This window comes from Schistocerca nitens, chromosome 2, assembly GCF_023898315.1.
Source record: "Schistocerca nitens isolate TAMUIC-IGC-003100 chromosome 2, iqSchNite1.1, whole genome shotgun sequence".
NCBI classification, from domain to species: domain Eukaryota; kingdom Metazoa; phylum Arthropoda; class Insecta; order Orthoptera; family Acrididae; genus Schistocerca; species Schistocerca nitens.
In genome coordinates, this window is record NC_064615.1 from 1,186,833,471 (window position 1) to 1,186,857,072 (window position 23,602).

Genomic DNA, 23,602 nt, shown 5'->3' on the forward strand with positions numbered 1-23,602 from the left:
CACATTCTTTTTGAATTTACTTACCCTCGCCTTTCTTCTGCCTGTTCCAAGTCTAGTAACTCTATTGCCTTATAGTTCACTTCATTTCATATTTTATTGTGCTAATATCCTTTTTTTAGGTTGTTTTTCCTCACTTTTTCACTTTCATTTTTTAGATCTCAGTTGTAATCACATGTCTCAACTATTTTAGAATTTTTAAATAATTACCTCAAGCATTTTTACTCCTGCCAATACTTACAGTACATATTTCATTATCTACTGTTTTTCCTGCATGTCAAATCTTTTGCTCTCAGCTCTTTCAAGTCTATTTCCTACAACTGTTTTTGTATTTGTGCCTGTTTATATAGACATTACTGCTCTGCATTTGAACCTCTTCTTTTTTGTCATAATGAATGTCATACCTAGTAATCATCTCTTCTTGTTCAGATACATCATTTCCCTTTCAAAACTCCACAGTCATGTCTTACTATTCTGTAACTACCTGTCCTCAATATTATTTCCCTGAGTCTAGCTTTAAGGACCTTGTATCTGGCTTTCTAAGGTCAGCAGTCTGTGGTACTGATACAACACATTCTCCACCTAATTATTTTATGTGCTGAACTACACACAGCTTCTATTCTCATATAAAATATTAAGATGGCCTGCCCTCAAATTCACTGGTACGATGATCAGAGACACACCAACAAGTTAAATGTCATACTATAAAGCTAAGAACCTTGTGTTTGGTTTCCACCAGTAGCTGAGAGCCCTTCCCTGTACCCTTTAAGCTACTACTGTTCAATTCCATTCATCTTGTGTAAACCTAGTCTGGCTACCTTCATCAACCTGCTGTGCCCCTCAAGCTTAAAACTACCCAACCAAAACTGTAGTGTCAAAAGCTGGTGCACTGTTCACTGTTTTCATCAATTAGGTTAAGGACTGTCAGACAAAATAAACTGTTCCACACAGCCATTTCAGTAAAAAATGAAACAAACATCATAAAACGGAATCCTTTAAAAAAATGTGATCTAATAATCATGGAAGAGACCCAAGTGCATTGAAAGGTTTCAAATTTATTATATAATGGTAAGACAGTTTTTATAACTCTATTTTAAACTGCAAAACATTTCCAAGGACAGATGTGGACTCTGACCATATGAGAAGTTGAACAGAACAGATAGTGTCTCAAAAAGAAATTATAAGATGAACATTGACAAATGTCAATTTAAATCGAGCAATGCTTAGGGAATTAGATTAGGAAATGTGAGACTAAAACTGAAGAAGCTGCAGAAAGGTAGATAGGAAGCTAAGGAGATGGCAATAAATGAATTAAAAGAGGCAGGGTTTGTTAACAGTTTCAAAGAGAGCAACAGGTAATCTCTGGCTGAAACGGTGTAAACAAATATAATATGGAAAAAAATAGATTTGAGAGATGACACAGTGAAGGTGGCAGAGAATCGATTAGGCAAAATACGAGGTATGACAGAAATTCTTGGATAACACATAAAGAATTGAATTTAGTTGGCAAAAATAAGTGGACAAAAGGGACTACAGAGTTAAAAAATGCGAGAGTGACAGAAAGTACAAAATGGCTCAGGAGGATCGATTAGATGAGAATTCTAAAGTTATAGAACCATGTGCATGACTGGGAGAAAGATGATGAGGCCTGTGGAAAAACTAGAGGAGAGTTTGGAGAAAAGAAATGCAGCTATACGAATATCGAGAGCTCAGACTGTGAGCCAGTACTGTGCAGAGAAGGGAAAGTTGAAAGGTGGAAGCAATACGTAGGAGGGCTCAACAAGAGAAGTGAACTTGAAGGCAATATTACACAAGGGGAAGAGAAAGCATATGAAAATGATTTGCCCTGTCAGTGTTCTACACACTTTCTGCCCATATGCTTTGTACCATTGAGACTGCCCATTATGCACCCTCTTACTACAACTTACTCCAAACCCATCTTGGGTAAGGCTTACTTCAGCAAGAGCAGAGCCACCTGTGAAACAGTGATAACTGTGAAACAATTGAAACACAACCTCTCTTCGGCTTTAATGTTGCCACAGCAATAAAATTAATGGAAACAAATGTGTGATGGATATTGTATGTTACCAAAGTGCACCTGCAGCACAATACTGGGCACTCTGGAGCCTGTTTCACTACCATATGATTCAAATTCTTGATTGCAGTACACTGTTTTATATTCCTTTTTGACTTCCCCCTCCTTTTGTGTCTACTAACTGATAAGCCAGCTCTGTCCTTCCATGCTCTCCCAAAACAATTTCTTAAACTTGCTCAATTCTTTAATTATTTTATTGCTTAACTTTACAAATCTCTCTTCCATTCCAGCTACAGGTTATATCTTTTTTTCCTTTTCCATCAGTTTTTCCTGTTTCCTTTTCATGGTCTCTGTGCATATGACCCTGTATTCTTTTTATTCTCAGATCTCAGACATATCAAACAGTATTTTTTCCACCTGACTAGATTACAAATTTTGTCTGTTGCTATCATTTCATCCTTTATTTCAGTGTTCTTCTTTGCTGCTGAGTCCCTGTTGCCTTTCCATGTTGTGTGACTGCCCTGTCTTATCTATGAAGTTTTTTTCCTGTATGTTCAGCACCTTGACACAATGTGGTAATCAAAGTTCTGTCCTCATTTAGTTTATCATAATTCTGAATAATTTATTTACCAAAAGAGAGAAAGAGCAAGCTTGTAGCATTAATGTCTGAGACTGGATATCATTATTATATCAATAATAACAACGTAAAAAAATTAAGGAATTTTACTGTGAAGACCTACATGGAGAATGTATATTATAATAACATTAAAAATAATAATCTGACAAGCTAATACACAGAAAGTAGTAGTACTAGTACTGATATATTTTGAGTTGTCTGAGATAGGTTTGAAATGAGAAGGAGATTAAAGTCTTATCATGCACTTACCACAACCGATTACTGATTTAAGAAAGGAAATTATGAAAAGTGGACTTTATTAACAGTCACATCTGCTGATCAGTTATAACACAACAGTTACTTGTCCATCACCCAAACAGTTACTGCAAAGCAAACAAGCAACATACCCCCGTCGGCGAATACTTTCCAACTGAAGTGTGTTGAGTTTCTTCGGCTTTCCATATTTATCCTTGTGCAAGCTTTGTTGGTTTGGAAGAACAGGAAAAGGGAGAAAAAAATGAAAGATGTATAAGAACACAGAAGAAACAACTAATTAACTAGCATCATGAGATGTTCTAATACAGGGCTGCATATGGATATCAACTTTTACAAGGAACTTACTGCTTTGATAAAGAAATGCATGAACAGTTACTATTTATACTAATTGCTGTGACAATATGGAGGCTATCAAGTTTGATGTGTTGCACACCATGCTGAAACTGTAAAAACACACACACACACACACACACACACACACACACACACACACACACACACACACACACACACACACACACACACACACAAGTGTGCATGCACTTATACACGTTTCACTACAGTATATTTTAATTTATAACTACAACAATGGACCTTTTTTTAACTGTAAACTGATCAGGTAAGTGTAGGGAACGGGAATGGAGAATTTTCCATGCATACCATCCTAATATATTCGTTCCTGGTCTATAACCAAAGCAGCTACCCCAACTAGATCAGCTACTTCTCTAATAGAAAGCCACTGCAGACTGAAAATCTTTTCAGAATGCTAAAACACATGTGAAACATAAATTTACAATAAAGGATACATGGTATGAAAACATTAAATTGTAAGTAATGGAGTGGAATGACTTACTGCTACACAGTCAAGGAAGTCCAAACACTTTGCACAGAATGACATATGCATAGCATAGTCAAGGGAGGAAGCTGTATAAATTCACACTGGTTACATGCTCAGCTCACACACAAGGACTAAATACTAATTCACTATTTGAACATCACATTTTTGTGATTCTGATTGACAAACTGTATTAGACTGCATTATGGTACTGACCATTACAGAACCCTAGGCACCAGTGACTCCATCCCAAAAACTTCTCATACATACATATAAATTCTAATAGCTCTTTGAATATAAACAGAACACAAAATTTGGTAGTATTCATAAGAGAAAATATGCTGTCTATTAAAAATCATCAAAATTTTAAATATTTCTTTTCTAACTTTTGCTCTCTTCTTTCCACGAACTTTTGATATTTAACTCCTGCTACAAATCCATCAGACACTGCCGGAGCAACTTACAGGCAGGAGATATTTCAGTTACGATAATTATTACCAGCATCAATTTCAGAACAATATAGAGCACACAAATGACAATGAACAACACTGGTATCTGTGGCATTAACTTAATAGACAAACATAAGACTGGTGGAGAAATATTGAACAACGTCCTTTCCCACAGCTGTTTACAACTACCAAATGTGTTCATGGGGAGTATTTTAAGAAAAAACAGAGATCAATAAATTTAGCACTACAAATGATTAACTGGTTTCATATTGGGAGAATACAATCCAAGACCATCATTTAAAATTCTCCAAACCACTTAGTAACAAGTCTAGACATGCATTGTCCTGTTATAACAACCATATAAATCATCCATTAGTTTTTGAGCTCTGTAGTAACTACATTTGTGGTAATAATTATGGGAATGAAATATGCCTGCTTTTGTGAAAACAAAATTCTTCTTCATCCTTTAACCAAACATTTTTCGGCACATCGATGCAATCATCAGTAGGTCTTTATTTCACACCTGAAAATTTTTAAAAGTATTTAAACAGTAATTTTAACAATAAGGATGACATATCAGGCTAAAATACATTTTGCATTACTACTATGATTTTAATTATTACATCAAAATAAATTAGTATCTGCTGTAATTTGAAATAAAATTGTTATTCATGAAAAGCATAAAAATTGCAATAGTATCACCAATAAGTTCATGTCTAAGTACTCATGTAAACAAACTGCCTCTCCTTGTCTGTTCCATTAATACCCACCAGTTACTATGAGTGATCATTTTTGTATACAAAAACAATAATTTCTTCACATATCCTGCATATGATAACTTCTGTTTATTATAACTTTTACATGTTTTTGTCTGTAATATGAGACTGCTCCATTAGTGATCTTTGAAGTCTGCCACATTTAGGAGGCACTAGGGTATACAGGAACCCACTACTCTGTCTACAATTATTTAACCCCATTTATACTGTCAATAAATAATATATATGTATGTACCATACCTATCACACCACCAGATGGTGATTAGTATGACAACTGAAACCCCATGAAGCACCAATAAATCATTCCAGAGCACTTGGTTTGTATTCTTAATACCATAATTTCTGACAGCTACAGAGCAGCCCCATGTCACAATCGAAATAAGAACAACACAATTTAAACTTTAACTTTCAGATATAAAAGTCATAGACCTGTAATAACATGTTTGTGTAAAGGAACCAAGAAGAATTTGTTTGTCCACAAAAATGGTGATTAAAAAATGCACTCTCTGGCTGCTAGACAGTGATAACATCTATGACAACGATAAAAGATAGTGAAGCCAGAGACGATTATTAATGAGCAATCCAGCACACACTAATTAATTAGTAGCTGTCTATCTGCCGAGATCTGAAAGAGAGTAGACACGTGCGAAAAAGAAAATGTTCGCACACCGAGTATTATTATCCTTGTGAATGTATTATGTAAAGATTATGTGTGAATATAGATTCAGGACAGTTTTAAAAGTTATCTGACTATTTATTTACGAGTCCACAAAAATCCATCGTAACAATTTTGGACGGTTGTGAGGACCCGCAAAGACAGCAGCAATAATGGAGGGAAACACCAATGTGTCACCACAGCACTGAAGAGGTATAAAAAATTATTTCAAAAAGGAACATAAGAACATCATTTTTTAAATTTTTATAACTACATATTCATAATGAAATCTTAATATTCACTCTTTTCTTCATTTGCTACAGTGCCTGCTCAGATAGCCGAAACCCCGTCCAATAACATTTTCCAGAATAATTTTTAAAAAAATTCATTTAACTGTTTAAATGATATTTCCCTTATCATTTCCAAATCCTTTTTCCCAATAATTTCCATACAAACTATAGGAACTCCACAACAGGCTGCAGATGGTCTCCGAACACCAATTTACGGTAGCATACACCGATTCACAGCTGTAGGAGGAACAGTGGAGTTAGTTTGTGTACTGAGGAAACATCCGTACACAAATTTTGTCACACTGTGCCTGGCTGATAATTAGGGTATGATGTAGTTGAGCAGTTTCAATACTCTGTGATCTAAAGAGTGACTTCACACATCAACATTTCTGGGATCATAGTACTGACACTACGAGCAAGGGAGATGGTGCAGCGGTCAGTACACTGGACTCTCAAATCCCATACGTGCATTCCAATTTAGGTTTTCCATTGTTGCTCTAAATCACTTAAATAAAATACCAGGACAGTTCCTCTGCAAAGGACACACCCAAATTCCCTCCCCATCCTTCCCCCACACTGAGCTCATACTCTGTCTCTGCTGACAGTATCACGTAGATGATTAATGGAAAATTTCATATAAAGATGTGAAACAAATACTAACAAAGAGATAGAGGGGCTGGCCAGTACTTACCTCAGCTCAGTACAGCCGATAGATACACAAAAAACAGAACCGAAAATTTACGTTCCTAGCTTTCGGAGACGAATGGAACGAATGGAAAAACTGGTAGAAGCGGACCTCGGGGAAGATCAGTTTGGATTACGTAGAAATGTTGGAACACGTGAGGCAATACTAACCTTACGACTTATCTTAGAAGAAAGATTAAGAAAAGGCAAACCTACATTTCTAGCATTTGTAGACTTAGAGAAAGCTTTTGACAACGTTAACTGGAATACTCTCTTTCAAATTCTGAAGGTGGCAGGGGTAAAATACAGGGAGCGAAAGCATGGAGAAGAAGTGAAAACTAGCGAAAGCATGGAGAAGAAGTGAAAACTTTGAGGTTCGCCGATGACATTGTAATTCTGTCAGAGGCAGCAAAGGACTTGGAAGAGCAGTTGAACGGAATGGACAGTGTCTTGAAAGGAGGATATAAGATGAACATCGACAAAAGCAAAACAAGGATAATGGAATGTAGTCAAATTAAATTGGGTGATGCTGAGGGGATTAGATTGGGAAATGAGACACTTAAAGTAGTAAAGGAGTTTTGCTATTTAGGGAGTAAAATAACTGATGATGGTCGAAGTAGAGAGGATATAAAATGTAGACTGGCAATGGCAAGGAAATCGTTTCTGAAGAAGAGAAATTTGTTAACATCGAGTATAGATTTAAGTGTCAGGAAGTCGTTTCTGAAAGTATTTGTATGGAGTGTAGCCATGTATGGAAGTGAAACATGGACGATAACCAGTTTGGACAAGAAGAGAATAGAAGCTTTCGAAATGTGGTGCTACAGAAGAATGCTGAAGATGAGGTGGGTAGATCACGTAACTAATGAGGAGGTATTGAATAGGATTGGGGAGAAGAGAAGTTTGTGGTACAACTTGACTAGAAGAAGGGATCGGTTGGTAGGACATGTTTTGAGGCATCAAGTGATCACAAATTTAGCATTGGAGGGCAGCGTGGAGGGTAAAAATCGTAGAGGGAGACCAAGAGATCAATACACAAAGCAGATTCAGAAGGATGTAGGTTGCAGTAGGTACTGGGAGATGAAGAAGCTTGCACAGGATAGAGTAGCATGGAGAGCTGCATCAAACCATTCTCAGGACTGAAGACTACAACAACAACAGCTTTCGGAACAAATGTTCCTTCATCAGGGAGGAGTGAGGGGAAAGAAAGGGAAGAAGAGAAAGTGGATTCAGTTACACACAACCCAGGTTATGAAGCGACAGGGAAAGGAAAACAGGGAGGGTAGCAAGGATGGAGGCATGGTTGTCAGAGGAAAGCCAAAGATATTCTACTGTAAGTACTGTGCCAGCTTCAGACCAAAGAGGATGCATACAGAAGTAAAGAGGTATATAGTATAAAGATAAACATAACTATGTAGGATGAAAAGATGCGTGAATGGCTAAAGAGGAAAGGGAAAGAGGAGAAGACTGAAGATTAAATGGGAGTGAGATTGTTTAATGTAGGTTCAGTCCAGGGGGATGGTGGGATGAAAGGATGTGTTGGAGTGCAAGTTCCCATCTCCGCAGTTCAGAGGGACTGGTGTTGGGTGGGAGAAGCCAAATGGCACATACCGTGTAGCAGGTTCCTAGGTCCCTAGAATTATGCTGGAGGGCATGCTCCGTCCTATGCCAACCTCTTCATGGGCCGCATGGAGGAGGCTTTCCTGAAGACCCAACAGCTGCTTCCCCTGGCCTGGTATAGGTTTATAGATGACATCTTTGTGGTCTGGACTCATGGTGAAGAAACACTCCTTAATTTCCTCCATAACCTCAACTCTTTTTCGAATCTGAATTTCACCTGGTCCTTCTCCAAAACCCAAGCCACCTTCCTGGATGTTAACCTTCATCTTGTTAAAGCTCACATCCACACCTCTGTCCATATCAAACCCACAAACAAACAACAGTACCTTCACTTTGATAGCTGCCATCCATTCCACATCAAACGCTCCCTTCCCTACAGCCTAGGTATTCGTGGCAAACGTATCTGCTCCAGTGACGAATCCCTCAACAATTACACCAATAACCTGACCAGTGCTTTTCTCTCCCGCAACTATCCTGCAGACCTTGTCCACAAACAGATCTCCCGAGCAATACATTCCTCCCCGTCCAACAACAATGTTCCTACCCCCAGACCACACAGAAGCATCCCCTTTGTCACCCAATATTATCCTGGCCTCGAATACATCAACAAATTACTCCGCCAGGGATATGACTTTCTCAAGTCAACCCCTGTAATGAGATCATCCCTTGACAAAATTCTCCCCACACCACCCGGAGTTGCCTTTCATTGTCCCCCTAACCTTCGAACATCCTTGTTAAACCCTACAATATTCCCAGACTACCTTCTCTACCCAGCGGTTCCTACCCCTGTAACTGACCCCGCTGCAAAACCTGCCCCATGCCTCCCCCCACAACCACCTACTCCAGCCCAGCATACACAATTCAAGGCAGGGCCACGTGTGAAACTACACATGTCATTTATCAGCTGACATGCCTGCACTGCACAGCCTTTTACATCGGTATAACAACAACTAAACTGGCTGAGCGCATGAACGGACACAGACGAACTGTCCGCCTAGGAGATGTCCAATACCCAGTAGAGGAGCATGCCCTCCAGCATAATTCTAGGGACCTAGGAACCTGCTACACCGTATGTGCCATTTGGCTTCTCCCACCCAACACCAGTCCCTCTGAACTACGGAGATCAGAACTTGCACTCCAACACATCCTTTCATCCCGCCATCCCCCTGGACTGAACCTACGTTAAACAATCTCACTCCCATTTAATCTTCAGTCTTCTCCTCTTTCCCTTTCCTCTTTAGCCATTCACGCATCTTTTCATCCTACATAGTTGTGTTTATCTTTATACTATATACCTCTTTACTTCTGTATGCATCCTCTTTGGTTTGAAGCTGGCACAGTACTTACAGTAGAATATCTTTGGCTTTCCTCTGACAACCATGCCTCCATCCTTGCTACCCTCCCTGTTTTCCTTTCCCTTTTGCTTCATAACCTGGGTTGTGTGTAACTGAATCCACTTTCCCTTCTTCCATTTCTTTCCCCTCTCTCCTCCCTGATGAAGGAACATTTGTTCCGAAAGCTAGGAACGTAAATTTTCGGTTCTGGTTTTTGTGTATCTATCGGCTGTACTGAGGTGAGGTAAGTACTGGCCAGCCCCTCTATCTCTTTGTTAGCATTAGTATCACGTAGATAACTGATAGCATTGACATTTAGCAGTTCTTCAGAGGTCTTATGGGAAGATGACAATGCAGATACAGGGTGTTTCAAAAATGACCGGTATATTTGAAACGGCAATAAAAACTAAACGAGCAGCGATAGAAATACACCGTTTGTTGCAATATGCTTCGGACAACAGTACATTTTCAGGCGGACAAACTTTCGAAATTACAGTAGTTACAATTTTCAACAACAGATGGCGCTGCAAGTGATGTGAAAGATATAGAAGACAACGCAGTCTGTGGGTGTGCCATTCTGTACGTCGTCTTTCTGCTGTAAGCGTGTGCTGTTCACAACGTGCAAGTGTGCTGTAGACAACATGGTTTATTCCTTAGAACAGAGGATTTTTCTGGTGTTGGAATTCCACCGCCTAGAACACAGTGTTGTTGCAACAAGACGAAGTTTTCAACGGAGGTTTAATGTAACCAAATGACCGAAAAGCGATACAATAAAGGATCTGTTTGAAAATTTTCAACGGACTGGGAACGTGACGGATGAACGTGCTGGAAAGGTAGGGCGACCGCGTACGGCAACCACAGAGGGCAACGCGCAGCTAGTGCAGCAGGTGATCCAACAGCGGCCTCGGGTTTCCGTTCGCCGTGTTGCAGCTGCGGTCCAAATGACGCCAACGTCCACGTATCGTCTCATGCGCCAGAGTTTACACGTCTATCCATACAAAATTCAAACGCGGCAACCCCTCAGCGCCGCTACCATTGCTGCACGAGAGACATTCGCTAACGATATAGTGCACAGGATTGATGACGGCGATATGCATGTGGGCAGCATTTGGTTTACTGACGAAGCTTATTTTTACCTGGACGGCTTCGTCAATAAACAGAACTGGCGCATATGGGGAACCGAAAAGCCCCATGTTGCAGTCCCATCGTCCCTGCATCCTCAAAAAGTACTGGTCTGGACCGCCATTTCTTCCAAAGGAATCACTGGCCCATTTTTCAGATCCGAAACGATTACTGCATCACGCTATCTGGACATTCTTCGTGAATTTGTGGCGGTACAAACTGCCTTAGACGACACTGCGAACACCTCGTGGTTTATGCAAGATGGTGCCCGGCCACATCGCACGGCCGACGTCTTTAATTTCCTGAATGAATATTTCGATCATCGTGTGATTGCTTTGGGCTATCCGAAACATACAGGAGGCGGCGTGGATTGGCCTCCCCATTCGCCAGACATGAACCCCTGTGACTTCTTTCTGTGGGGACACTTGAAAGACCAGGTGCACCGCCAGAATCCAGAAACAATTGAACAGCTGAAGCAGTACATCTCATCTGCATGTGAAGCCATTCCGCCAGACACGTTGTCAAAGGTTTCGGGTAATTTCATTCAGAGACTACGCCATATTATTGTTACGCATGGTGGATATGTGGAAAATATCGTACTATAGAGTTTCCCAGACCGCAGCGCCATCTGTTGTTGAAAATTGTAACTACTGTAATTTCGAAAGTTTGTCTGCCTGAAAATGTACTGTTGTCCCAAGCATATTGCAACAAACGGTGTATTTCTATCGCTGCTCGTTTAGTTTTTATTGCCGTTTCAAATATACCGGTCATTTTTGAAACACCCTGTATGTACCACTTATATATTTGACAAGAGACGGTGTGAAAAGTATAAAAAATATATATAATGACTCACATACACTTTTTGCGAGAGGTAATATGCGAAACATAAATGGTGTTTATAAAAGATTCATTCTATTTTGGAAAGTTTAAAATTTTACACAAATAAAGATAGAAATTTGAACTTATGCATGAAAACTAAAAAGTTACTTTGGCATCAGTTGTAAGCTGCTAGTAATTGTGGTAAGCAGGAGGGGTGTCTGTGGCGAAGCTAGCTCTCTCACTCGTTTTTTATTCGATGTGTCCTGAGGTGAAGTAGCAATAACACAAAAAAGCCATTTTGTATTTTCTGTACCTATAAATGCAGCTCAGTTATTTCATATGCAGTCTGGCTTGCATTCTGTGTGGGGGATACTGGAAGCAGTGGAACAGAACAAGCAGAATCACTTACGGTCACTTCCAGCATCCCTCACTGCCAAAGTCGAGTTACACTGCACTTGTCGTACAAATGTAGCACGTGATGAGCAGCAGAGAATGTGGTACTGCGCCTTCTGCAGCTCAAAGCATTCTGAGATGGCACCGACAGGTTTGAGACACTCGCTGTTTCTCTAAGCGAAAATCCAACAGTTGCCTCCGTAGAGAGCGCATTCGAGAGAGTTTCAAACGTAGCCTGTGGAAATCTGCTCGTCACGGCAGATGGGAGTTTGCCATTCCTCGTGTGCTGTTTGACTTTGTTTTGTGGTTATGTTCCTGTTGCAGATCATACAGATTTAATGGTTAAAAGTCCTTCATTGTGGTGATAAACAAAACTATGTAAGAGTTTTTTGGATTCTTTACTGGCGTGAAGATGGAGGATGACATTTTCTTTTCACTTTTAGTGTCGAGTGATGAGGCTGCATTCCATTTACCTCAAAAAGTGAACCTGGGTATGGTGACATAAGTGTTGTGGTGCACTACCACACAAGACTATTTCTTATTGTGGAACTTTCTTTATGGTGGAATGGCCACTAACGGTACCCAAATCTTGCACTGCACCATTAGTCTCAATGGTTGCTTGGACTAACAATTTTTTTTTTTAATTGGGCAAGACTTTATTTATGTGCCTCTCATTCCAAAACTTGTGTGAATTGTGATACTGCGGTACAGCCAGACGTGCTCCCAGCCTGTGGGGTGAGTTTGGCTATTGTCTGGATGTTCACTATACGTCCAGTGGAGGGTACTTACGGATAATTTGTGGAAGGTATACAGAAACCTTGATCTCAAATGTAGCTGTATAAAGCATCCCAAGGATTTATGTGCAATACACACGATAAACTTTTGTAAAATAACACGGTTCTTTCAAAATAGAAAACTTTTCACTCACAAGTGTACATTACATATATCCCAAGTTTCTACCTTCGTTCGTTCAGAAGATGTAGTCTCGTGAAATCAGATGAATCTTTTGGAACACCGTGTACAATGACTTGTTCAATGCTGCTTGCTGTACATTCATCATTCAAGCTTTATTCAGTCGTACCTAGTTCTTCACACAGTATTACACGCACAGTATAACTTGGCACTTTTGTGGGTGTTGTTGGGAGCATAAGCACACAATTTTCACGTAGCTTATAGAATCCTGAAGGATCTGAAGCCCTCAGACCTTTACCGGTTCCTTCCTCTCAAAAAAGTGCAAAGTTTATTGAGCATATAGTACCCACATATTTAGCCACATGACCACATTTTCCTTTATGCTCATAACATAAAATTGTTTTCAATAAATTCTTAAATTCTGTGTTTTAAATTATTTCAAAGTCAGCGCTAATAATGATGAAATATAAAGAAAAAAAGGAATAAGATGTAGAAAAAGTGTACAATGAAACTAATAAGAAGAAATGAACTATGATCTAGCTAATTTATGTGAGAAATTCAGAGTCACATGTTAAGTTTGGGGAAAGAAGATAGTTCTGTGGAACATTAGAAACAAATACATAATAATACAGCATTTACAGCTGTTAACAATGAGCACGAGTTGAATGTGTAACAAAATTAGACAGTTCACAGTAAATATTAGAGCAAAATTAGGATAAGACAAAATAGAAAATGGCACGAAAGTTTTTTTGTCGCTCTTGTTAACTGTGGGGGAAAGCTGGTAGATCTATAAGCTGAGTGATGGCAGCCAAACCTCAGCCAAATATCGAAATATTTTTACGATGAAATAATCTGATACCATTTCGATCGACTAATTATTAGAAACACACAACAAAGACAATGAACTGACAATAACTGTTCATCCTGTCAGTTTTGCTTCTAAAATGTTAAGAAAAATTGCTTAATACAGAGATCACACAGTTTCCATTCAAAGAGAAATTCGTCACTGTTTAGCAAAATTCTTGTATCCAGTTTAATTTACAGTTGGAATTTGACACAACCAAACAGCTGATGTTAATGCATTTGTCTCTCAACACTGTGCACTGTACTAATAGCACACTGCGATATCCCTCAATCTGTTACAGCAAAATGAGTGGCACAGAAAGAAGAATGAAAAATAGCAAAAACGATAGTTCTCAGTGTGGTCTCACCTGTAGTATGGTCGAGGCATTCTAGAAGAATCGTTACGAGGGCCCGAGGCGAGACCGGAGGCGAAGCCTATCCTCAGTGACCGAACGACCCACGTGTGGGTTAACTTCTAAGTGCTTATCGACAAAAGTATTAACTGAGAATTGTGCCACGGCTGTTCTCTGTTTTGGTGCAGAACTTCCCTACACGAGAAGATGTGGAACGACATTTGGTGAAGTTCTGGTCTTACGTTAAATCAGTAAGTGGATCGAAACAACATATCCAGACACTCTGGGATGATGTTGGCATTGAAACAGGGGATGACACGCGTAAAGCTGAAATACTAAACTCCTTTTTCCAAAGCTGTTTCACAGAGGAAGACTGCACTGCAGGTCCTTCTCTAAATCCTCGCACGAACGAAAAAATGGCTGACATTGCAATAAGTGTCCAAGGAATAGAAAAGCAACTGAAATCACTCAACAGAGGAAAGTCCACTGGACCTGATGGGATACCAATTCGATTCTACACAGAGTACGCGAAAGAACTTGCCCCCCTTCTAACAGCCGTGTACCGCAAGTCTCTAGACAAACGGAAGGTTCCAAATGATTGGAAAAGAGCACAGGTAGTCCTGGTTTTCAAGAAGAGTCGTCGACCAGATGTGCAAAACTATAGACCTATATCTCTGACGTCGATCTGTTGTAGAATTTTAGAACATGTTTTTTGCTCGAGTATCATGTCGTTTTTGGAAACCCAGAATCTACTCTGTAGGAATCAACATGGATTCCGGAAACAGCGATCGTGTGAGACCCAACTCGCTTTATTTGTTCATCAGACCCAGAAAATATTAGATACAGGTTCCCAGGTAGATGCTATTTTTCTTGACTTCCGGAAGGCGTTCGATACAGTTCCGCACTGTCGCCTGATAAACAAAGTAAGAGCCTACGGAATATCAGACCAGCTGTGTGGCTGGATTGAAGAGTTTTTAGCAAACAGAACACAGCATGTTGTTATCAATGGAGACGTTAAAGTAACCTCTGGCGTGCCACTGGGGAGTGTTATGGGACCATTGCTTTTCACAATATATATAAATGACCTAGCAGATAGTCGGAAGTTCCATGCGGCTTTTCGCGGATGATGTTGTAGTATACAGAGAAGTTGCAGCATTAGAAAATCGTAGCGAAATGCAGGAAGATCTGCAGCGGATAGGCACTTGGTGCAGGGAATGGCAACTGACCCTTAACATAGACAAATGTAATGTATTGCGAATACACAGAAAGAAGGATCCTTTATTGTATCATTATATGATAGCGGAACAAACACTGGTAGCAGTTACTTCTGCAAAATATCTGGGAGTATGCGTACGGAAAGATTTGAAGTGGAATGATCATATAAAATTAATTGTTGGTAAGGCGGGTGCCAGGTTGAGATTCATTGGGAGAGTCCTTAGAAAATGTAGTCCATCGACAAAGGAGGTGGCTTACAAAACACTCGTTCGACCTATACTTGAATATTGCTCATCAGTGTGGGATCCGTACCAGGTCGGGTTGACGGAGGAGATAGAGAAGATCCAAAGAAGAGCAGCGCGTTTCGTCACAGGGTTATTTGGTAAGCGTGACAGCGTTACGGAGATGTTTAGCAAACTCAACTGGCAGACTCTGCAAGAGAGGCGCTCTGCATAGCGGTGTAGCTTGCTGTCCAGGTTTCGAGAGGGTGCGTTTCTGGATGAGGTATCGAATATATTGCTTCCCCCTAGTTATAACTCCCGAGGAGATCACGAATGAAAAATTAGAGAGATTCGAACGCGCACGGAGGCTTTCCGGCAGTCGTTCTTCCAGCGAACCGTACGCGACTGGAACAGGAAAGGGAGGTAATGACAGTGGCACGTATAGTGCCCTCCGCCACACACCGTTGGGCGGCTTGCGGAGTATAAATGTAGATGTGATGTAGACGAGGAGCAGCATATTCACATTTGCCGTGTCATTCCACAGACGAGTGGTGACTTATCCCAGTTCTAGTTTGCTTCGTCAGGGCTTTCTCACAATTGGACTGTGCTCGGCATTTTTACTTCTACTGTGTCGTCCAGCCTGGATGTTTACGTACCAGTTCTAGTTTACAGGGGCGGAGCGGCACTCGGCTGTCGGGTACTGACTTGACTACGACGGCTGCAACTCGAGCAGCCGCTGCTGGACGGGCAGGAGGCGGCCTGGGAGGCGACAGTCGAGGTACGTAGTGCCAAGCTCACCTTATAGCAAATGCGGGTGCAGGGATTTTTTTTGGTTATTCTTATACTGTTGTCCAGAGGGAGCAGATTACGGACCACGACGGAGCAGTTGCACGCACATTTTGAAGCGCAGGTGCACCTAACAGCTGGCTACGAGTATTTTAAGTTCCTTCAGCTGAGGGAGCAACCGACTCGTACAAACACAACAGCGATCAGCTAAATTGCAGGTTGCTAGTAGAGAATGCAGGTTCGAGTGCTCTTGTGGGCTTGCATACAGTGATGCTACGGTAAGTTCCACGTTTCCATTACTCAAAATGTGTCCGAAGCACGCATTCGTTCTGCAGTATTACAGTTCCCCAACCGAATAAGAGATTCGCAAGACATTCTAGATGTGGCAGTGATCGACTTACAGTCTCCGGCTACAGCAGTGGTTCAGAAGCGCGCAGCACGGACAGTCGTGCACAGTTCCGTGACGACAGCAGTCGGCTGCAGCGTCTGCGCCACGAGTCCCGGTGTTACGTGCGTGGCCCACTGGAAGTTCGTACGGTTTTAGGTAATCACTCGCACAAGACGCCACCATCGGCACAGCCCTCACATCGGTGGCACGTATTTGGCCCCTCCTGTCACCAGAAGCACAGTTCCGAGGCGATGAAATTAGACACAGGTGCTTCGCTTACACTATTGAGTAGGCCTACTTCTGATTTATTAGGTAGCTCACGGCTGCCAAGTCCTCTTTCCATCCTGCCAGTGATATTCCTGTCTATAGTCTGCCAGTGAGCTCCTTCAATACAGTGTCTTTTCAAGTACTGTGTCGCTCCAGTTGCCCAAACATCTTTAGAATTGAGCCCTTTGACTTGTTTGGTCTTTGAATTCGAGACAATGTATTGCGGGTGACTTTACAGTTCTCGAAACAGAGTAAATCAATTGTGTGACAAGCACAGGTAGTTGTTTTGAGGTTAAAGTTGTTCTCGAGGACAAAGCTCGGCCACGATTTTGTCGCACAGCCAACGCGCTATCGAGGTGCACGGGAGCTGCCGTGACGTCACGGCGCCGTTGTTAGTGGCATCGACAAGCCGTCCCACGGACTGAGTCTCTGCACCGATTTTGAATTTACGGTCAGTCCTCAAACTGTGGCGAACTTATGGAGCAGGGCCGGTTATTTTCCAAAACATATTTGAACGGAGCATATTTGCAATTGCCGTTGGATGAGCAGTACAAATGTTTGATAATGAAGTTTCTGGTTGCAAGCCCACGGAACATTCGTCAAATTTGAAGTGACTCTTCCAGGTGGCCTCACGTGTAACAAGGAAAAAAAATCTTCATTTCTCAAACGGAGATTTTGTATTTAGGTCATTGCACTGGTCCTTTGGGAACGAGAAACATTTATTTATAGTTGATATGAAACGTTTGTGTAATAAAACGAACTGTTATTCTCTGCACACAAGAATGGTTCAAATGGCTCTGAGCACTATGGGACTTAACATCTGAGGTTATCAGTCCTCTACTCTTAGAACTACTTAAACGTAACTAACCTAAGGACATCACACACATCCATACCCGAGGCAGGATTCGAACCTGCGACCGTAGCGGTCGCGCGGTTCCAGACTGAAGCGCCTAGAACCGCTCGGCCACATCGGCGGGCCTGCACACAAGAGTACGTAAAAATATAAATTATCTCACTGTGGTGTATATGGAAAACAGTATCGATATTTCATGATAATGAATCTGTATCTTGTAGTAAAGATACTGACAGTAATGTACACAAGAGAAATAGATTTTTGTAATCTTTTTACTCTGATTTGAATTTCCTAAAAGGAAGACGTTCATAGAGACCTATGTATCTTGTAACGTATTGCTGGTAAATATATATTTTTATAGATAACCAAACCACTTATTTCACAAGCATTAGCATACCTAGATATATAAAAAATGAAATGTGTATTTTTCATAGATTAATAACGCGCGGTACAACGCCAGTTGGAATTAGTATTGTTGCCTGCCATTTGCAAGACAGCAGATTCTTTTTTAAATTGCTCCGATGTTCCTTTTGCACGGTCCACAGAGTGTCAGCATGCGTTCCAATATCTCAGTGATGCGAGCATGCTTTTCGTTGTCTCTAGGATGCCCCTCTCACCGATCGATGTCTCATTCAGTTTGTCGTACTAGTGGGAGATTGCAGCAGCGCAGTTCTTCCGAGCCTGCTCCGCCGAGCACAGTGCAAAAGTTGCAAAGGTGAGCTATTTTACTGTCCAATTATCAGTATGAACTTCTGTACAGGCTCCCAGTTGTTGTCTCGTTTATTTGTGGGTACAGATTCAGTCTTTGGTTCCTCAAAGGATTCCTGTTTCTAGGTAGATCACGTCGCCTGGTGCAAGTCTTTTTAGTTGCGACTTGCTCGTCGCTCAGGATGATGTGATGACGAAGATAAAACACCCAGACGCAGAGCGGAGAAAATCTCCTATCCAGTTGGGAATCGAACCCGGGTCCCGCACACGGCATTCTGCCTCGACGAGCACTCTGCTAAGGAGGCGAACGTGCGAAAAGGTTTGCGACGTGATTAGGGCCGCACAATGAGAATTAAGACTCTGAACGCGTAAAGGTAGTTAGCTAGATGCACGTGACATTCGATTTCGGAAATCTTTAGGGAAATCAATATTCGGAGACCCACAGTGACGAGAGGGTGCCGAGAACACGAGGTTTCAGGAGCTCTCACCACAGACAACGCAGTGGCCGATGGCCTTCACTTAACGACCGAGAGCAGCGTCGTTTGCGTAGAGCTCCGAGTGCTAATAGACGAGCGTGAAACAACCGCAGAAACCAATGTGGGACGTACGACGAACGTGTCCGTTAGGGGAGCGTTAACGGACTACGGCAGCAGGCGAGCGACGCGACTGCCTTTGCTAACGGCACGACATCGCCTGCAGCGTCTCGAGACCGTACGGGTTTGACACTACACGGCTAGAAAACCGTGACCCGGTCAGACGAGGGGCGATTTCGGTGGATCAGAGCTGACCGTAGTGTTCGAGTACAGCGCAGACCCCACGAAGCCACAGACCGAAGTCGTTAAAGAGGCAATGCGGAAGCTGTCGGTGGGCGGTGTTTACACGGAAGTGACTGGGCCCTCTGATCCGACTGACCCGATTATTCACTGGAAACGGTTATACGTTCGGTCCCTCCCAGACCACTCGCAGCCATTCGAAGAATCGACGTTCGCAACCGTGTCACCGGGACACAATTTGCACGCTATTAGTTGGAAGAAGGTTCTGGAAAATTGGAGCAAACGATCCGGCCACCCAGATCGCCCGACACCCGCCTGTCGAACATTTATAGGATATATTCGGAAGGTGAGTTGGTGCACAAAGTCCCGCACGGGCCACACTTGACCAATTATGGCGGATGTCCGGCCACCACGGCTCACTATTTCGGCAGGGGACTTCCAAAGACTCGTCTGTGGGTGCCACATCAAGTTGTCGCACTACGCCGGGAAAAAGGAGATCCGGCACGATATTCGGTGACTTTTGTTACCTCAGTGTAAATACTGTTCTCAGAAATCGACAATTAATTAAGTGTGGAGGTGTGGAGCGGAGCAGACTCACCCGCGCTCGCGGACGGCCTCGAGCTGCTTGCCGCTGAGGCGGCGTGGCTCGCCCCTCGCGTCCACGGCGACGGCGTCCAGCTCGTCGAAGGCGGGCGCCACGAACAGGTCGCGCAGGTTGAGGTGCGCGCCGGCGCCGGCGCCGCGGTGCGGCCGCCGAGGCAGCGACACCGACCCGTCGGCCGGGGGCGGCGCCGGCGCCGGCGGCGGCGCCGGTGGCTGCTCGCCGGCCCCAGAGGCCGCGGCGGCGGCGGCGGCGCCCAGCTCGCCCGCGCTCGCCACCGGCGGCGGCAGCACGATGGGGAACGTCTTCCAGTGGTACAGGAACTGCTCGGCCACCTGACACACAGCCCACCCACCTGCTCCTGTTATCTGACACTCTGAAATTCTTAAGGTAGCACGGATAATGTACAACGAACGGAATGTTGTTTACAACTTGTACAGTGTACAGACACCTGGCTGTGGCTCTAAAAAAGAAAAGAAAAGAAACAACGAGAACGAAGAAGCGAAAGTTTAAGGTTGCCACGAACGGTGTATTAGGTCGGTACATACGTTCGTATCGTTTTACCGTAAGTTTAATAAACACAACACAGAATTAGTCTTCGATAATTGATAATATATTCTGCATCACTATTTCCAACGGTCTGCCAACGCTGGACTAACTTTAAGATTCCGTAATTATAGAAATCGGGTGATTTTGAGGTGAAGAACTCGTCGAGTCGTGTTCGTAGTGGATTTTCAGCCGGAAGGGAAGTTCGATAGAGAGCGGAAAATGTGAAAATCTGAGGGCCCAGATCAGCCGAATAAGCTGGGTGCGGAATGACTTCCCGACGCAACTCCCGTCAGTCTAGCAGAATGCGGACACGCGTTACCGCGAAGTAGTTCGTAACATTTGGCAGCATGTCGACCATTTTGGATTAAGGCACTTCAACTGTCTCCGTCAAATCCCGAAGGTCTTCCTGAAGGCGGAGAGTCACTAATGTCAAAACGATCCTCCTTAATAGGGGAAAACAATTTTGTCGCCACGGTATTATCCCCACACACGGCGAAAATATTTCTGGCTGCTCCTGCTGCTGCCATCCCTCTACTGAACTCGGAAGAACACGTCGGCAAGATTTCTCCACTTGGCACTCCGTTTTCTAGCATCCACAGTGCCATTCACGATGACAAAACGACAATATGTAAACTCTTGAGTAGCAACAGTGAACTATAAATAAAAATGACAATCGATACTGTATGGGAACTATTACTTGGCATGCGGGCCCCCTAGTTCCGGATCGGAAACTATCGGCAGCAGTCGGGAGATTTCCTGGCGTGTCGTGGCGATTTGTACATGTTGCCAACTGTGCGGCGTGGACTGCATTTGTCGTCTCCCTTGTTTCCTGCTGTGTCGGTCGGGTCGCTTACCTGTGCTGTTGCTGTCAGTGTGTAGCAGCTGCGTTTTCACTGTTTCGAAAATGAGTGATGATCCGGTTGCTGTCCCATCGCGGGAGTTACCGTCGACTCCAGTTCGGAAAAAAAATCCGGTTATAAGGAGCGCTTGTCGTAAAATGATCATGAATGTAGAGGAGTGCTGCGACGATGAAAAACAACAAAAAGCACTGTTAATGTATTTATTTAATATTTCAGTCATCCCAAATGTCGAAAGTACGAAGTATTTAACGGACGATTAACTCTGTCCTACACACAGCTTAAGAAGCACGTTTGTGTTAGCCCCACTGCGCCTTTGTTTCCCTCCTCACCCCGCCCCCCCTTCAGTAATACTGCTCGGTGCCCGTTCCCCGCACCTGCTGGGAGTTCGGGTATAGTAAGTAAACCAGTAGCAGCCGAAATACCACCGTGCAAAATAAAAGCGTTACTAACTCATGCACCAACTTAATAATCCTCTCAGTGACGGCAAAGGACATGGAAGACCAGCTGACTGGTATGGTAATGGAATGTAGCCGAATTAAGTCAGACGACGCAGACGGAATTTCATTACAGAATGAGATATTGAAAGTATAATACGAGTTTTACCATTTGGGCAGTAAAATAACTTACGATGGACGAAGTAGACATAAAATGTAAAATGACAATGGCAAGAACAGTGTTTCTGAAAAGAGCAACATATTAATGTCTAATAGAAAGTGCATGGAAGTGCTTTCTGACGCTATCTGTGTGGAGTGTCGCCTTGAAAGTAATTGGAACGTGGACGATAAACCGCCAGACAAGAAGAGAACAGAACGTGTTAAAAGGTGCCGCCACACAGAAATGACTACATCGGTTAACTAAAAGGAGATGTGAAGGGAGACATGGTCTCTTTGAAGATAACAGCGTTCCAAAGTTTGACAACATGTAAAAACAACAACAATCTTCGGATTGATCTGTCCTCCTTTGTTAACTACAAGGACACGATCACTCCGAAGATGACCATTACAACTGAAACCGGTCACTGAGTAAAACAAATAGTTCCGATAACAGCTTATTGAGGTTTTTACACGAGAGGAGATACTGAATAGAAATGCAGAGGAAAGGCCAGTTTGACTAAAAGAAGTGACTGGTTGACAGGACACGTCGCGAGGCCTCAAGGTTATAGAGCGAAGCATGGAGGCTAAAAATTGTAGAGGCATACCAACGCATGACTAGAGTATGCGTGTTCAGGCGGCTGGTTTTAAGGTTGCTACGTAACGTCAAGGCGCATACATGTTTGCCGTCCAGTCATAATTCCATTTGTTGTATTTGAGAAGGAGAATAACATTTGTTTCGAGCTTAAATCTAAAAATAATGTTTTATAATTTATGGGAAAAAACCAGATCCAATAACTGTAGATGCCAGCCCGAGAGAAAGCTGATACTGCATGTAGAACATCGATAACAAAGAAAATTCGTCTCAATCGACAAACGAGTAAGGTGAAGTTCATTTATACTTCTCACTCCCGCGTACTATTATAATAAATGTAACAAATTCGTTCATACTACGAAATAATGCAAAGAGTAAATTTAGGGATTTGACCTGAATGGAGATGGAGAAGCTAAGTGCCAAATACAGTTGACCCAATATTTATCGCCGGCCGGAGTGGCCAAGCGGTTCTAGGCGCAACAGTCCGGAACCGCGCGACCGCTACGGTCGCGGGTTCGAATCCTGCCTCGGGCATGGATGTGTGTGATGTCCTTAGATTAATTAGGTTTAATTAGTTCTAAGTTCTAGGGGCCTTATGACCTCAGCAGTTGAGTCCCATAGTGCTCAGAGCCATTTGAACCATTTTGAACCAATATTTATCACATGGAATACCACCCTTGAAAATTTACTACACAATATGGTGACAGCCACGGCGATATGTTGGACTTGGTCCAAGGCAAATGTATTACAGAAAAATGACAGTAAACAAGAAACTATTCGCAGCTGCGAATATAGACTACCTTAAGCTGTATAATGGAATGACGACAATGAATATTTGTGCCGGACCGGGCCTCGAACCCGGGTCTTGCCCTTCCCACGACCGGTCGCCTTACTGTTTGGCTACCCGTGCACAACTCACGTCTAGACTCAAACCTCCTATGTCGTAAACCACGTGCCTCCAACCCGTTATCGTACATGCATATGTATATTCACGTGCAGGGCAGACATTTTACTGGAATGTCGCTTCCCGGTGTGCGCGGATAAATACGGCAAGTGAAATGTCTCCCCCGTACGAGAATACACATTACTGGCCATTAAAATTGGCTCAAATGGTTCAAATGGCTCTGAGCACTATGGGACTCAACATCTTAGGTCATAAGTCCCCTAGAACTTAGAACTACTTAAACCTA

The 23,602-nt window shown here is 42.6% G+C and overlaps 1 protein-coding gene across 1 annotated transcript in view; it reads right to left on the reverse strand.

Annotated features, from left to right (window-relative positions):
• The window catches only part of LOC126237522 (uncharacterized), a 797,357-nt gene that overhangs the window by 199,614 nt on the left and 574,141 nt on the right, over positions 1-23,602 (reverse strand). The window contains exons 5-6 of the mRNA XM_049947691.1: positions 19,816-20,153; positions 3,056-3,127 (exon numbers count right to left, since the gene is read on the reverse strand). Coding sequence (XP_049803648.1) covers positions 3,056-3,127; positions 19,816-20,153 — 410 coding nt within the window. The remainder of the gene's footprint in view (positions 1-3,055; positions 3,128-19,815; positions 20,154-23,602) is intronic.